Source organism: Corvus kubaryi, unplaced genomic scaffold (genome assembly GCF_017639235.1).
Source record: "Corvus kubaryi isolate FWS band 111438036 unplaced genomic scaffold, C.kubaryi_AGA036_p1.0 37367, whole genome shotgun sequence".
In the NCBI taxonomy this organism is placed as follows: domain Eukaryota; kingdom Metazoa; phylum Chordata; class Aves; order Passeriformes; family Corvidae; genus Corvus; species Corvus kubaryi.
This window is the reverse complement of record NW_024581119.1, coordinates 5,733,592-5,749,498: the sequence shown is the minus strand read 5'-3', so window position 1 is coordinate 5,749,498 and position 15,907 is coordinate 5,733,592. Positions and strand designations below refer to the sequence as shown.

The following is a 15,907-nucleotide window of genomic DNA, read 5'->3' as shown; positions in this document are numbered from 1 at the left end:
GAGCATCGGGGATGCGAGGGATCCAGCGGTGTTTTCTGTGCCGCTGCCACAGGATGGCACCGCTCACCTGCGGATCAGCCGCTCCGCAGCCCCGAACTCCGCAGCGCAACCACGGCAGCCTTGAAAAGCAAAGCAGGAATTTATTGGGACTGTTCCGTGTTTTATGACACAAAGTTCAGTGCATTTAGTGGCTCGGTTTTGGCACGGGCCGTGCTAGCTGGATGTATTTAGCCCCTTCACAGAAGTGTAGGGAATTCTCGGCAGTGAATTCGGAGGTGGTGTGTGAGTGGTGCGCTGGGGCTGTAAACATCGGCTGATGCTGCATCTAAAGTGGAGCGGAGGGGTCGGGAACGGCGAGGTTGGGTCAGGAGAGACCCATATTCCACAGGGAACTCTGCTCTGTGACGCCACACCAGACACTGCTCCCTGCTTTGTGCCTCAGTTTCCCCACCTGTTAAAACCCAACAGCACAGCAGGGCTGGATTAATGCTTGGATTCCACGACCTCAGAGGGCTTTTCCAATCTCACTGAATCCATGATTCTACCACAGATCACCTCGGGAAGGCCCCGAGTCCTTGCCCTGGGTTAGTTTGGCAGCAGTGCCCACGGTTCCTGTTCAGATGAAGCTCCCCCATGCTCTGGAAGTGCTCCTGGTACAGCAGGGAGCCAACCCCCCCCAAGGAGTCACTGTCACTGTGGCAGAGCCAGAGAGCCATCACATCCCTTGGGATGGTTCTGGAAGCCCAGATCCGGTGGTGCTGCTGTGCCTGGAGCTCCGCACACACCGCTATGGAACCGGGCCAGAATCCCAGGATGGTTTGGGTTGGAAGGGACCTTAAAGCTCATCTCCTTCCACCCCCTGCTCCCCTCTATCCCTCATGGAGAAGGATGCTGCTCCCCCAATTCCCACAGCAAGGTTGGGATGCCGGTACCCCTGGGTCTGCAGAGCTTGGAATGTGCTGGCTGAGGATTTTGGGGAGCTGCTCAGCTCCTGCTCAGCCTTGAGGATCCAGAAATGGGGCATTAAGGGAAGTTTTTAAATCCCCCCCTCTTAATCTGTTTTACCTTAACACTACAGCACACTATTATATCAAATATGTATATATATATATACACAATTATATCAAATACATATGTCTATATATACTGTTCTATGAAATATACATAAAGCGATATGGAATCACTTTTAGGTTGGAAGGGACATTAAAGCCCATCCAGTTCCACCCCCTGCCATGGGCAGGGACACCTCCCTCTGTCCCAGGCTGCTCCAAGGCCCGTCCAGCCTGGCCGTGGACACTGCCAGGGGTGTGGCAAGTGTATATATGTAACATGTATATATATATAACATGTATATATATATATACTGACACCGACCCTGTGCTCCCAAGGGCTGGAGAGGTCCATGCCCAGCCCGAGCTGCCAGCAGGGCTGCAGGAGGAGACTCTGCTGGCCTGAGCATGGCACGTGCAGCAGCAGGGAGGGGAGGTGCATCCAGCACTGGACTTTACAGCTCCAGGAGACAGAAACTTCAGGAAAAGCCAAAGCAAATAACAAGTTTGCAGCAGCTCCTGGAAAGGAAGGAGCCAGCTCTGGGGGTGAAATCGCACCAAACTGCCAGAGCCCCTGGCTCCTCATCCTCCTTCACCACCGCAACTTCAAATCAGAAGTCCAGGACTGAATGCCCTTGTACCTGCCCCTGGTTAGGTTCCCCTTGGGAACCTGCGCTGCCCAAAGCCCCTCTTGCTGCAGTTATTTATCCGGGTCGGGGTGGCTGCTCAGCTGCAAACCCAGCTGTGCCATCCCCTGCGGGCACAGGGCAGATCCTGGGGGCAGCTACCGCGATGCAGGATGCAGGGCTGATGGGGTGACTGCTGTCATGGCCTCAAAACTGCTCTGCCTTTGGTCTTCACACTCAGCGGCTTTGGTATCAGGCCCTGTTTGCTGCTCTTGGAGCCTGAAGAGCTGATTATTGCCAAGGATCTCTAATTCTATTCTGATATAACAGAAGAATCTGAAATAATAGAAGAATCCCTTCATGTGCAGGGATTTCTACCTCTGTAGTGGGAAAAATCATAACACACAAGCTAAACTTCGTGTTGTCCTTCTCCACATGACCTTAGTCAGAGGTCTCCCAGTTCTTTTCTGATACGACAGAAAGGTCTGAGCTTTATTTGCAGCGAGTTCTGATTTCACAGATGAAAATTGTCATGTATATGTTATGCTGGGTATTGTGCAAAAATATACAAATAAGATCTTTGAAGTGGATTTATAAATGCCAGCCCCTGACGTGCCTCTGGACTGCAGCTCTAATTAACACCAAATGCAGCCACGCTCGGTTTGATGTGGAGAACAGACTTTGGTAGGCAGGAGGCTGAAGTCTCACCAACTAATTTCACAGAACTTATTAAAAATACTGGATCAGCACAGCAAAGCAGCCTGTAAAAACTCTATTATTGTAATAGGATAATGAAGTGAAGCTGGCTGCTTTCATCCAGCATTTACAGACTGATGGTTCTTTCCTTGTGACACAGAGGTGGGAAACAGCAGCTGGGTTCATCCTCCTTTGAGCACAAAGCTTCAGGCCCAGGCATCTACTGCCATTAATGTGCATGAAATATCGCTGGGCAAGGCCAGCCCCACGTTAAATATTTACCTCAGCAGAAGTTATGGCACATTTCCCCCATAATTAATGTCTCATTTGGGCTGGAGTGCACTTGTTGGGCACGAGTATGAGAAATCTGGCTTTGTCTTTACTCAGGAAAGGTCTTGGCACAGGGAAATCGTTTTCCTTTGCCACAGTACTCTGTTAGAAACCTACACTTGTTTGGAAGTCCATCCTCAGGGCTAAAATACAATTTTTAGGTATATAAAGCAGGAAGGCACAGTGTGTGCAGGGGGTGGGTTCTGGCATCCAGGGGTTCTGGACAGGAGTGATCTCAGGTGCCTGGCTCTGGAAGGATTTGTCATCCCTCAGTTTAGAGCATCTAACAAGTGCTTAAGCTGGGAGCTCCATCCTCTGGACTCCCAGCAGTGGGGATACAAAGGCTGCTACAAAATCCAGTCCAAGGCAGGTTCTAAACCTGCTGGCTGTAACTGAGCAGGAGGAATTCACACACGCAGAGGAATTCACACACCCAGCTCAAACAGAGAAAACCAGCACAGAGATCCAGCCAAGGCAGCCAGAGCTCTGAGCCTGTAAAGCCATTGCTGACTCGACTCAAGGTACCGGCTGCACCCTCTATTTGTAGACAGAGGAATGGAGGGTTAATTCCAGCTTGGCATGTTTGAGCCAGATCCCACTCAGAGTTTGAGGCTGGTGGAACAGAAATCCAGGGGAAATACCAGATCCCTGGAAATCAGCAGCTGAATTCACCCTGATTGCAATAGGAGCTGGGTTTCCTGGGGAGCTCGGAGTCCTGAACTTCGATGCAGAGAAGGTTTTCTGCTACCCCTGTTGACTCCCAGCTCCCAGCCATGTGATCCCAGCCATCTGTCTGGTAAACTTTCTGCTTTAAGCCTGAAATACTTGAATTCCATCTGCCTTGTTCTCCTGGGAAAAGCAGAAAGGAGCATTAGGGCTGTCAAATTCTTTGTTTGTTGTGTCCCAGTGTGCCCCAGAAACCTGGGCTGGGAGGGGAGATCCCCCTGGTCCCACCCCTGGCACTGCCAACGTGGCAAAGCCTGGCTGATGTCGAGGGGTACAAATCTACTACTCCAATCCCTGCCTCACTGCTCTTTCTCTACCTGAGGGATGTAAACTGTTAAGATCTTATGAAGATGCTCTAAAAGGTGCCTGGGAAGTGTCCCAGCAGTGTGAGGCTGTCGGGCACTCTGGGGTGAGATCTCCTTGCCCTAAGGCCTCTGGATTCCATGGGAATGCTGGGAGTGGGAGGCAAAATCTGTCTAAAGCTAAATGTTAGCACATACTAGAAAAAATTAATATCTGAAGCTAAATATCAGTGGATACTAGAAAAGATTAATGCCAGCAAGTACCCTGAGGGGAAGGATGAAAGGAGGCAGAGAGGACCTGAGCTGGGATGCTGCTGATCACCTCCCTTCTCAGGAGGGCTCCTTTAACACACTGCACAGCCAGAATCAGATGCTTCTCAAATTGTTGGTTATTTTCAAACGTCTTTTTTTCCCCCCAGGGTTCCTGCTGGCCAAATTTTGCTATCAGGGACATCTTTACAGTCTGATAGCCTTCAGATTCTGCCTTTAGACGCTTTTGTGCAATCTCATCTTCTGATTTTCCTATTACTGGCAGGTGGGCAGGACACGGTATTCAAATAAAACACTTGATATTTCCACTGATGTTGCCCAGTCAGAATTAACCTCACTGCTGCTGCAGTGGAAAACAACGGAGATAAGCAACAAACCACTCGCTCTTGTGACTAAATTGAGCAGCTCCGGTGGAATCCACAGAGGGAGCAGCTCTGGGGTGCTGGAAGTGGCCCTTTTTCCGAGCCGATCAAGCCTTGTCCTGGCACTCAGCAACAAAAGCTTGTGTGCAGGAAGGAAGTGCTGTGCTCGTGCAGCCCTGCCTTCCCAAGGCTTTATCAGGTCTGCAGGGGCTCCAGATATCTCTCAGGACCACCGTGCAAAGCTGCAGGAAGTGCCTCGGCCTGACCTTTACCCACAATCAGAAGATTCCTTGGCAGTGCTTGTTTTTGCAGCCTCCACCTCAGGAATGCTGAGGAGCACTGGCTCTCCCCGGGCTTTGGGGATAGGTGTGAAACAGGAGCAGGCTGGGCACACACTGACATTCCTGAGGGCCCTGGGGCACCCCAAGAGCCACCTCAACACTTCAGCTCCTGAGCTCTGGCTGCTCTTCCACTTTCTCTCTCTCTCTCCACGGACAAAAGCCAGAGCCTGGGTTTTTATCCCTCCAACAACCAAATCAGGTCTGACCAACTCTGGCAACAACTTTCTGGACCAAGTGGGTGGATACTGCAGTGGCCAGGATGGGTTGCCACTACTGTGGAGCTGCTTTCTTTCCCTTTTTAGCTAAATTCAATTTCAAGTTCATGCAGGTGTGGGAGGGGAGGGAGAGAGTGGGACAATGTGATGCCTTAGAGAAGAAAACCACCATTTATTTTGTCACTTTTTTTTACATCATCTTCTTCATACAACTATTTCATTGTAACATTAATACATTTTAAAAAAACAACCCACCAAGATAGCTTGCAAAATTATATATATTTTAATATCCAAAAAGTACATTGCATATATATAGTAGCAAAAGCCCCATTTCCATGGGTAGTTTCTCCATACTTAAATTTTGCGATTATTGCAGAAATGTTACTTAAAAACACCCCGAAAGCACTAAGACTTGACTGGATTAGCCTGATCTTCTCTTCCCACTTTGTTAAATAATGGCATCAGTGCTTGTGTTTAATGTTCTGAGCAGACTCCAACGCTCTGGTTTCAGCCTCCCCTCCTGCAATGGGACGCACATGGACCAAATCCCGCCCCCACAGAGTCCCAGGGGTTGGTCTAGACTAGATAGTTGTGATCCTGTTAATTGGCTGCCACTTAATACAAGCCAGCTAATGGGTTGTACATGGAAATCTCGCCCCCCAGACATCTGTTCCAAACCCCAAACGCTTGTGGTTTACCCTCTGTTTACGGCACCAAACCGCCGCTTGTGCAGCGTCACATTCACACGTGCAGAGCTGGGGATGGCTGAGAATTCTGGAAGGGGTCGGATTTCCACAGAACCCCCCAGCAGAAGCCATCAAAAAGAGAAGTATTTTGTCGTTTTTTATCTATGAAGTGGTTAAGGTCTTTCCAAAGTTCAGGATTTGGGTGAAAAGCGATCACAGAATATTGCAATGGTTGCCTTGAGATGCTGGGCCTGTTTTCAATCAGCCTCAATGCAAACATGGGAGTAAGTGGAGTTAATTTGCAGACAGCTACAACAGACTAATACAGAAAATCCTCTCCTCTAGACAAACCCAGGGCAATCTGGAAGGTTTCTAGCCACTTTGGGGGTCAGTCATGGATCCAGTTGCAGGACCAAGCCTATCTCCAACAGATACATTACTCATGTCTTATTTTTTATTTTTTTTTTTTAGCAAAACGTACAAAGCTACAGCCCAAATGTACAGATTGAAAAGATGTACAAATTACATTAAAAAAATAAACAAAAACAACCGAGCTGGTAGTAAAAAACAAACCTGCATTTGTGACCGAGGTCAACTCGTTTTATTTACTCTTTCTTTTAAAACTGTGAGATATAGGGAAAAATAACTCTGCATAATTTATACAGTAATTTGCCTTCTGGTTTGTTGACCCTTGGTTTGACGGGCTGACAAACGCACAGCGTTCGCGAATCGGTGCTTCCAGAGCCCCGCGGCTCGGGCAGAGCCAGGGACCTGCTGTCGTTTATTCACTTCACTTCTGCTTCCAAGGAATGTCTGTGCTGGACTTTGCCTTACGCTTTGTTCTGCTTTCTGCTGCTTTCTGAGTTCAGACACAGTCGGATGAAGTTGTACTCTAGAAAAGTTCCTTCAATGCCCTTTACTTCTTAAAATATACACGTACATATATATATATGAATATATATATATTTAATTTCCAGTTGGGTGAGAATCCTCCTCTGCCTTAGAGCTAAGATTCCAGTTGTGGTCCCCTGCAGCCCAGCGTCCTCCACTGAATGGTCAAATGGCCAGTGAGAAAAACCCCATTGTGGTCATCTTTTCCTACGACCCACTGCTGGATCTATGCCTTGTCAAAAGCCTTTGAATCCTTAAAAATTCCTCTCATCCAAAAGCTAATAATCATTCCAGGGAATGGTGAACCATCTTCATTGTCACTTCCTACAGAGGACACAAGCCTTAAACCCCAAAGAAAATGCAGAGTACTGGCCCACAGGAGCTTCCATCTCTCAGTTCAAGACACAAGAGGCAAAGTTACAAAAGTAAAAGGTTTGGTCCAGGAATAACCAATATCCAGTTTTAATTCTTCCCCAGAAAGGCCACAATTATCCATTAAGGGTCCCCCCAAAAACCATAAAAATCCCAGGAGTAAAGAAAAAGTCCGACCAGACTGCTCAAGGCCACTGGCAGATGAAAGCATTTAGTAATAGCTGCCCAAGTGTGGTGTGACGTGGGCGTTGGGGTGGCGGGGCACGTTGGGGTTGGGGTAAATGCTTCCTGCAGGGGAGGTCCAATAGGGGGAGGCTGCTCCAAAGAAGCTGGATGATGTGACAGGCATGGAAGAGGGGTGTGGGGGCACAAAGTTCACCTTCTGCTGGTGGGCGTGGTAGGATGGCATGTAGGACAGATCCGACGGGTACTTGTACATGGAGGACTCGGTGGGATGGGGCTGCAGGGCCTGGGCGATGCCGTGAAAGTCAAATTTGTAGGCATACCTCTTGCCATGCACCTTGGTCATAATGTTCTTGTCGTAGTAGTATCGCAGTGCCCGGCTCAGCTTGTCGTAATTCATGTTGGGTTTGCTTTTCCTCTCGCCCCAGCGCCGCGCCACCTCGTCAGGGTCCGTCATCTTGAACTCGCCGTTGGTGCCCTCCCACGTGATGCAGCTGGCGTTGGAGCTGTCCGAGAGCAGCTCCAGCAGGAACTGCCACAGCTGGATCTGCCCGCTCCCTGCAGACACGAGCCAAGGGGAGAGGAAATGACTCGGGGTTTCCTGCTCCGGGGCACACACAAAGGCAGGAAACAGAAGGACTATCTCGATCTCGACTGGGAACTGCTCCTTCAGGCCTTGGAAAGGCGGCCCTAGGAGTGGATAAACTGTTCCCAGCAAACAAGTTACTCAGCCCTTTGTTCTGGGCCCGCGCCTGAGGTCACGTTAGATTTCATAATGGTTGCCTTTGGCCTTAAAATGCTCGGGCTGTTCATAAACAGGGCTTTCAGTGAGGACACTGCTCTGCAGAATTCTCACTGACTGGGCAGCACAGTGTACTTCACCCCTCCACTGCTCACTGTTTGCCATGGAGATTGTTTTGGATACCTCCAGGTCTCTCTCCAGCGGGTAAGCTGAGTTACACGGGATGATTTGTTCCCCAGATGATTCCTGGTTTTACTCGGTGTAGTTGTACAGGTAGTTAAGAGTAAGTTAAGAGCCTTAGGAGGATGTTTCCTTACAGGCATCCCATGTGTTCACTGTTGGTTAGTTCGAGAAGGATTTACTCCAGGCCTTACTCCCTAAAATCAGGATTATTTACTGCAGATGATGTGCTAGGGACAGCTACACTGCACCTTTCAGAGATGTTTTGTGCCTTTTTTCATGTAACCCACAGCAGGCAGTGAAAAATTAACCTGTGCTGCAAATCTGGGAGACCAGCACTTAAGTCTGCTACAAAACTCTTCTTAGGGAGTGCTGGGTTTGGGGCAGAACATCCAGGATGGTTATTTTGTCCCGACAGAGGTGATGTTGTACCACTTTCCTCACTTTTCTGTAAGGATTTTGGCAAAAGCCCTTGTGAGGTCACAGCTACCGAGGCCAGGGGCTCTCACAGGCCACCCCATGGGTGCAGGGACAGCAGCTGCTCCTCCAGTGCAGGCTGGAGCAGCAGCTCCGAAGGGAAATTCACCTCTTTGATAACGGGTGTCTGAAATGTAAAATGAACTCACCTGGATTGGCAAGACGGCTGCTGGTGGGCCCCAGGATTTGGTACGGATCTAAAATATAAATAAATTTTTAAAAAATCACCCGACAAAATTTAAAGGATGCTTCATCAACAAGAAACTCCAGGTCATTGTGTTTGTTCTAGAAACCAAATTTTCATTTTCTTTCTTTACTCTTTCTGCCCCTTCTCCCAGGGCCTGGAAGTGCTCCTTCTTTCCTTCTTAGCAAGCAACCACCAAGTATTTCTGGGATCCCAAATGGCACAGGCACGGCTTCTGGCACTGCTCTCAGACCTGCCTGCTTTCACAGTCTTGGACATACCCTGCACTGTGTGGTGACCAGAAAACATCAAACGTGGGATAGGAGAACAGCCACACAGCAGGAGCAAATGTATTTCTCCTCATAAAAAAGGGCTAAATAAAAAGGAGAGCAGATGAGATTCTCAGATTCACTTGCTAGCAGCTGAGCTTGCTGCCCTGGGAGGGCAGGAAATATTCACCCGAGTCTCTCTTTGTGAAGCAAACACAGCATTAGAGAGATGAGAGTAACAGGAGTTTGTTGCTGGCTCCACCGAGGCTGAGTGGTTCTTGAAAACCCCACAAAGCATTTATTAGGAATGAATTCCTTCCCTTTTTGTGGGGCCTCCTCAGACCTAATCTCTACCCTTCTCCTTTGCCTCTCTCTGGTTGTGGTGCTTTGGATCTGCAGCGTTTGCTCGTGGATTGAACCGGTGCCAAGAGAATCAAGCCCTGGAACAGAGGACGGGGATGGAAAGCAGCTGTGCCGCCAGGGAAGGTGGGCTTGGCCTTTGCAAGGCCCTGGGAAGGCAGCAGGAAACACCCCCTGCTCTGCCCTGTGGGGCTGCTTCCCTCCTCTGCTCCTCTGTGGCCAGGGAAGCCCTGCTGGGATGTCTGGAGACACTTCCAGTGGGAAGGGACACGCTGGGATGCCCCAGGGGGCTCAGCTCATGGGGACACTGCAGATCCTGGCACAGGGATGTTCCTTTAGCAGGCAACCACCAAGTATTTCTGGGATCCCAAATGGCACAGCCACGGCTTCTGGCACTGCTCTCAGACCTGCGTGCTTTTACAGTCTGGGACCTCCTCGGACATGTCCTGCACTGTGTGGTGACCAGAAAACATCAAACGTGGGAAAAAGGAGTGCAGCGGGGCAGAGCAGCCAAACGGAGCCTGTTGGGAAGAGCTGCTGGCACAGCTCAGGCCATGTCCTGTCCCCTGCCAGGGGCTGCTCCACACGTTAATTCCACACATTAATTCCCTCATGAGTTCCCCCAGCTGCTCCCAATCCAAGAATCCACGCTCACCTGGCTGGGGCCGCTGCTGCTCCGTTGTCTTATTCACATTTTGTGTCCCCGCAACAGGAGGGCCTGGGAAGAGAGAAGGGGTTTACAGGGGCAGAGAACAGGTACAGAGTACAAAATACATCCTGCAGGAATCACAGCGACTGCCAGGGAGAGGTTTGCTCAGCCTACAAGCTGATATTTTGGGGATTGCACTATAAAATTAAGAGATGTCCCTAGAAATTTAAGTTTTCACTGTAAAATGAAAATACACCAAGAAGGAAAACATTGTATAGATATTTATAATTTCCTAAATAGGCAATGAGTCAAGGAAAATATTATGTAGCTACTTCATTAATTTTCTTTTACTCCAACTGAACTTCCATTCTAGTTCGTTGTGAACAGAAAATTGGATTATCAAATGTACCTCCTTCCATGTTGGAGCTTTTTCCACATTTTTTGCAAATACAAATTCATTTTTAGGCAAAAAAAAATATTGGGGTGTATCAAATATTTATTTGAAAATATTGTGGTGATTTGTATCAATCCCTTCAACAGGAAGATCTGTTCCTCCTCTCTGTGTCATTTCTGAAGACAGAAAACCGTGACTCAAAGAAGAATTCTCACCTTTGGGGCGAGCACAGCTCAGGAAGCTGCAGAGCAAAGGGAGGGGCCCCAGAGGTGCTGCCACGTTGATTTACACCAGGAGGACCTGGCTGAGGGCTAAATGTGCCCACCGTGCTCAGGCAGAAGCCCCAGCGGTGGCACTGGGGACAGTGGCTCAGGGCCACCAGGCTGTGCCAGCTGCAGCACGGATTTTAGGAACAGGGAACTATCTGCGATGTCACCCCACTGCCGGGAATCCCAGGCACTCTAAACCCAGTAAGGACAAGAACTGGGCTGAGCAGGGCTCGAGCACAGGGGCCTCATCTGCCTGCTGGTCTTTGCCTTTCTGGAAAGTTGTCAGAAACTCTCCGAATGTGCCCGACCTGTCCAGATCTGTCCCTAAAACCATCCCAGCAGGGGACAGGCCCGTGGTTACCAGGGAGTCTGTGCAGAGGATTTGCTCCTGGCCCCTTATCAAACCCTACAAGTATTACTGTGTCCAAAACATCATTCTGCTTCTTATCTGTCCCCAGTTCTACCTCGTACCTGTCCCCAAAGTTTCTGCCCTTCTGACACTCCCAGCACAGGCCAGCTGGGCCCGAGTCTCATTTCAACCTTCCACTGCACAGTTTGTGATTCCTATTGGGACACCTTACTTGGAGAGGCCAGAATTCCCATTGCTGCCCCATCCTGCTCTCCTGCCTGCCTCACAGGAGGGCTCTAGTGACAAAAGACAACGGGCACAGAGGGCTTGACATGAACTTTTCCTAGACAAAACTTTGCAAGGATCTGGCTTTGCTTCGTGGTCCCAGCGGGCTTGGATTCTGTAGGGCTGTGTTTTTTCCTCTCCCACATCTCCAGTGCTCCCCTGGCCCCTCACAGAGGGTGGAAATAGGGGTGGAAATGCAGCAATGGGGCTCTTGGGGCAATTCTCAATCCTAATGGGGACAGGGATCCTGAATGGGGACAGGGATCCTGAATGGAACAGGGATCCTGAATGGGGACAGGGATCCCTAATGGGGACAGGGATCCTGAATGGGACAGGGATCCTGAATGGGGACAGGAATCCTGAATGGGACAGGGATCCTGAATGGGGACAGGGATCCTGAATAGGACAGGGATCCTGAATAGGACAGGGATCCCGAATGGGGACAGGGATCCTGAATGGGGACAGGAATGCTGAATGGGACAGGGATCCCTAATGGGGACAGGAATCCCAAATGGGACAGGGATTTGACCTGACACGTTCTGACCAAGTCCTGTCATGGCACTCAGTGGAATCCAGTGTGACCCATCCCAGCCAGAAGGAGACCCCCTTCTCTCATCCCAGGATTCAGAGGAGCACAGGCAGAGGAGGAGGATGAGATGAACCCTGTTATTACTGCACAGGAATTCAATGAGGATTTTAAACCCAAGGATTTGAGGTCACTATAAGGAGGCTCTTTCAAGGAGACAGAAAAAAGCATCCTCCAGGGCCATCCCAAGTGCCCCTCTGCCCAGCACCTCCTGCCTGTGGAGCTGTGGATCCACCCCAGGCCCTGGCACATTCCTGTGGCGCTGGGAAAGCCGCTGAGGCTTTGGAATTACAGCCCTGCAGTTATTGGCATGGAAAGGAAACCACAGAGAGACGGGAGAGGGGAGGGTGGGGGAGCCAGGGAGGAGGGCAGAGAGGGGAAGGGGGAAAGCAGAGCTCATGTCATCAGCCTGGTTTTATTTTTATTTGACTTGTTTGTTTTTTTCCCTTCTTACAGAAACCACAAACCCCACTGCAAATAGATCGGACTGGAAAACAAACCCCGGTGGTTCCAGCTGGGACAAAGGGTGGGATGGGACAGCTCGGGAAGAGGGAGGTGACAGCCTCATGCACACTGTCCCAGCAGGGAGCCCTGTCCCAGAAGAGAGCTCCATTCCCCATCAGGGAGCCCTGTCCCATTAGAGATCCCTGTCCCATTCAGGATCCCTGTCCCATTCAGGATTCCTGTCCCCATTCAGGATCCCTGTCCCATTTGGGATCCCTGTCCCCACTGGGGATCCCTGTTCCATTCAGGATCCCTGTCCCCATTTGGGATTCCTGTCCCCATTCAGGATGCCTGTCCCCATTTGGGATTCTTGTCCCCATTTGGGATCCCTGTCCCCATTCGGGATCCCTGTCCCCATTTGGGATTCCTGTCCCCATTTGGGATCCCTGTCCCCATTCAGGATCCCTGTCCCCATTTGGGATGCCTGTCCCCATTGGGGATCCCATTAGGGCCCTTCAGTGGTTTCCACCAGCTGAGATGCTGATGTACATTTTGGGTTGTTCCATCAATAAACAGTTCTGCCCTAAGTGACACTAATGGAAATGCCATATGATGATCCCGTTAAAAGAAGGGCAGAGATTCTTTTTCCAACAGAAAAATCCTTTTCAAAATGGAGGGAAATTTCCTTCCCATAAAGTCATGGAACTCACTGAAAATTTTCAGTCTTCTCTAATTCTTTTTGGGGTCAGGTCATCGACTCAGGGGAATCAGCTGCTGCAAAGGGCCTGCTTGATCCAGAGTCATCAGCGTGTTTTGAGTAAATAAATGGGCCATGACTTGGAGAGATGATCTTCCTCCTCCTCCTCCTCCTCCAGAGGGAGAAGCTTTGTCCCAGAGGAGGAACCTGCTCCCCCCAGAAAGAGGGGTTTTCACCAAAAAGTGGCACATTCCAGTCGGATGTGCTGACCAGCACTGGATCCCTACGGCAGCTTGTGCAGGATCAAGGCCTGGTTCTCCAGGGAAGTTTAGCTAAGCCTGGTCCCTGTGAATGGGTTTCCTGTAGCCTGGAGTTTAGGATGTAAAATGACAGCTTGGAAGGACGGTGTGAATGTGACTCAGCCCAGGTTTAATCCAGGCTGGCTGAGCCCCTTTGCCTCAGTTTTTCCTCTATAAATATGGATTATGCAGCAAAGTGTGGGATTTATAGGGGCAACCTTGTGTTGTAGGATGAGATTTAGCCCTGAGTGTGACTTTGCCGTGGTAAGAAGGGTTCAATATGATAACCAGCAGTGTGGGCCCTGCTGTTGAAACACCACTCAGCTACTGCAAGTTTCCAACTCTTTCGCTCCTCCTCAAAAAAAAAAAAAAAAAAAAAAAAAAAAAATCCAAAGGCAGGAAGCTATTTTTATTTCACAAAAATCCCTGCAACGTGAAAGAACCACACCAGCCCTCCCGGCTTCCAGGCCCAGGCTCGAAAGCTGAACGTGTTTAAAGCAAAATGGAAAAGGCAGAGCCAGGGAACCCATCCAGAGACTCGGGTTCCTGCAAAACCAGGACCATTCCCAGGACCTGACGCCCAGTGGCTCGAGGAGATCCTGCAGAACTGCAGCCAGACGGTGACAGAGAGAGTCTTATCTGTCATTAAAACCGTTTGGATTTTACACCAAAACTTGCCATGGGATGGAAATTCAATTAAGACTTGGACCAAGGTTCTCTCCCGGTGTAAATCAGCAAATGGCTACAGTGAAGTGGGGGCAAATTTATCCCAGAAAGGATCAGGTCCCCATGTCTGATTTAGGCTTAAAAGGCCCCGTGGAACAAGAGCCCTATGACAAATGTGTGTTCAATACAAAATGGAATTAAAGAGCAGCAAATAAATCATAGATGCTTTCACGAACTGTCACTCTGCAGCTGTCTGGTTTATGTCCAGGAATTCCCCAGCACGAATGCTCAGTCTATTAGGAGGAAGGTAAAGGATATTAATAACGCTTTGCACTTTCGCAGCACCTTTCAACCGAGGATCTCACAGCTTTGCAAACATTCGCACTCACAGCGCGCCTGGGAAGGAGGTTAAATAGCATTTTATTTATTCTCAGGCATAAATGCACTTTCTGCAGGCTGTAGCTGCCTTTCCCAGGATCAGGCTCTGTGGGGCAGGCTGCAGCAGTGGTCTCTGTGCCCTTTTAGCCCTGCTCTCCACTTTCTCACCCCAAATCTCCCTCAGCTTCTACCTTGCCACCCTCTGTGCCCACCTCTCCAGACAGCCCCTGTCCCCTGCCAGCACCTCTGGGGCATATTTAGTCTGAACAGACTGATGGATATCGCTGGGGGCAGATGGACAGACACACAGACTGCCTTTGCAGGAAACCAGCCTGAAAATCCCCAGGTGGATTCCCACACCACGATCCCAAATCCTTGTCAGTCCTTTCAGCTGGAGTGCAGCCCAGCGAGCAAGGCTTTAGGGAGTCTGGGTTTGAGATATGATGTATTAGGGAGCAAACCCTCTCTGATAAGCTTTAAAAGGTTCAAAATATTTGAAAAGAGCCCTGGTGTTTTATGAATCTGAGAGTTTGGGACAGAGGGGAGGCAAGGGGGGGTTTCACTGAACAATGGGCTCACAGTGCCTGCGCTTCCTGAGCTGCTGGGAAGTGCTGACAGCCCCTTCATCCTGCTCCCTCCAGAGGGGCTCTCTCAGCCAGGCCGAGTCAGGCACCACTTTGTGCCACCAGCCCTGGTGAGGCTTTCCAGGAGAACAATGAGCTTTGGGCCTGGAATATCTGCATTTTTTGGGCCTTTATTTTTCTAGGATGGATGTAGTAGGGTGGGGTCATTTATGGACTAAATGCTTTATGGGCACTGTAGGGGAATCTTATTTGGAATTCCACCCATGCTGGCACTACAGACAAGGCTGGGGAGGAATGGAAAGCCCAGGAGTCTCTGGAGCTGATACCTCCAAGGAAATTCGGCAGCTGCAGGATGGGAAGGGGCTTGTCCTAAGTCATGGAGACAGAGCCAGGAAGGGAGACCGGGGGAAGGCAGCCCCAGGTGCCCTGGGGGATTGAGACTTGTGATGTGTCACAAGGTGCCTATTTTGTGGCAACTGCTTTATAGGGAGAGAGGAAAAGGAGGGTCAGGTACATGGAGAGTCCTGTGGAGTTCATAGCCCACTTCAGATCTGCAGCCTTCTCCTTCCCCTCTCCTGATCTGCTGCACTGAGTTCTCTAAGGCCAATTCCTGCCTGGAAATACCCGTGCTCCCAATCCAAGTGAGACAGGTCATCCCAGAACAGCTCCTCCTGCATTCCAGCTTTGGGCCATGCATTCTCCGTGCAGAACACAGGCTGGTGTTTGCAAGGAGTCCTCCTGCTTCAGGAGGAAGAAAGGATCCTGGCCTGGTGGCTGGAATTTAAATTAGCTTCCCTAAATGGGGAAAGCAGAGCCAGGTGTCCTGAGGGATGCAGACCTGTGGCTAATCCAAGTGGTCCCTTGGGGTCTCCATTTTATAGAGAGGGAGGGAGAGGAGGACATGGACCCCACAGCTTTTCCTGTCCATGTGAGACTGTGTGGCACTCCCCTGGTGCCTTGGAAAAGTCCCAACACGGGGACAAACCCCTCTGCTGTTGCGACCCAAGCACGTCATCAAGGTCTGTGTGTCCAGCCCTCCCACTGCC

General features: G+C 50.0%; 1 protein-coding gene across 1 annotated transcript in view; it reads right to left on the bottom strand.

Annotated features, from left to right (window-relative positions):
* Positions 1–5,069: 5,069 nt before the first annotated feature.
* FLI1 (Fli-1 proto-oncogene, ETS transcription factor) overlaps positions 5,070–15,907 on the bottom strand; it is a 44,971-nt gene continuing 34,133 nt past the window's right edge. The window contains exons 6-8 of the mRNA XM_042034039.1: positions 9,917–9,979; positions 8,598–8,645; positions 5,070–7,607 (exon numbers count right to left, since the gene is read on the bottom strand). Of these exons, the coding sequence (XP_041889973.1) occupies positions 7,078–7,607; positions 8,598–8,645; positions 9,917–9,979 (641 nt within the window). The 3' untranslated portion in view covers positions 5,070–7,077. The remainder of the gene's footprint in view (positions 7,608–8,597; positions 8,646–9,916; positions 9,980–15,907) is intronic.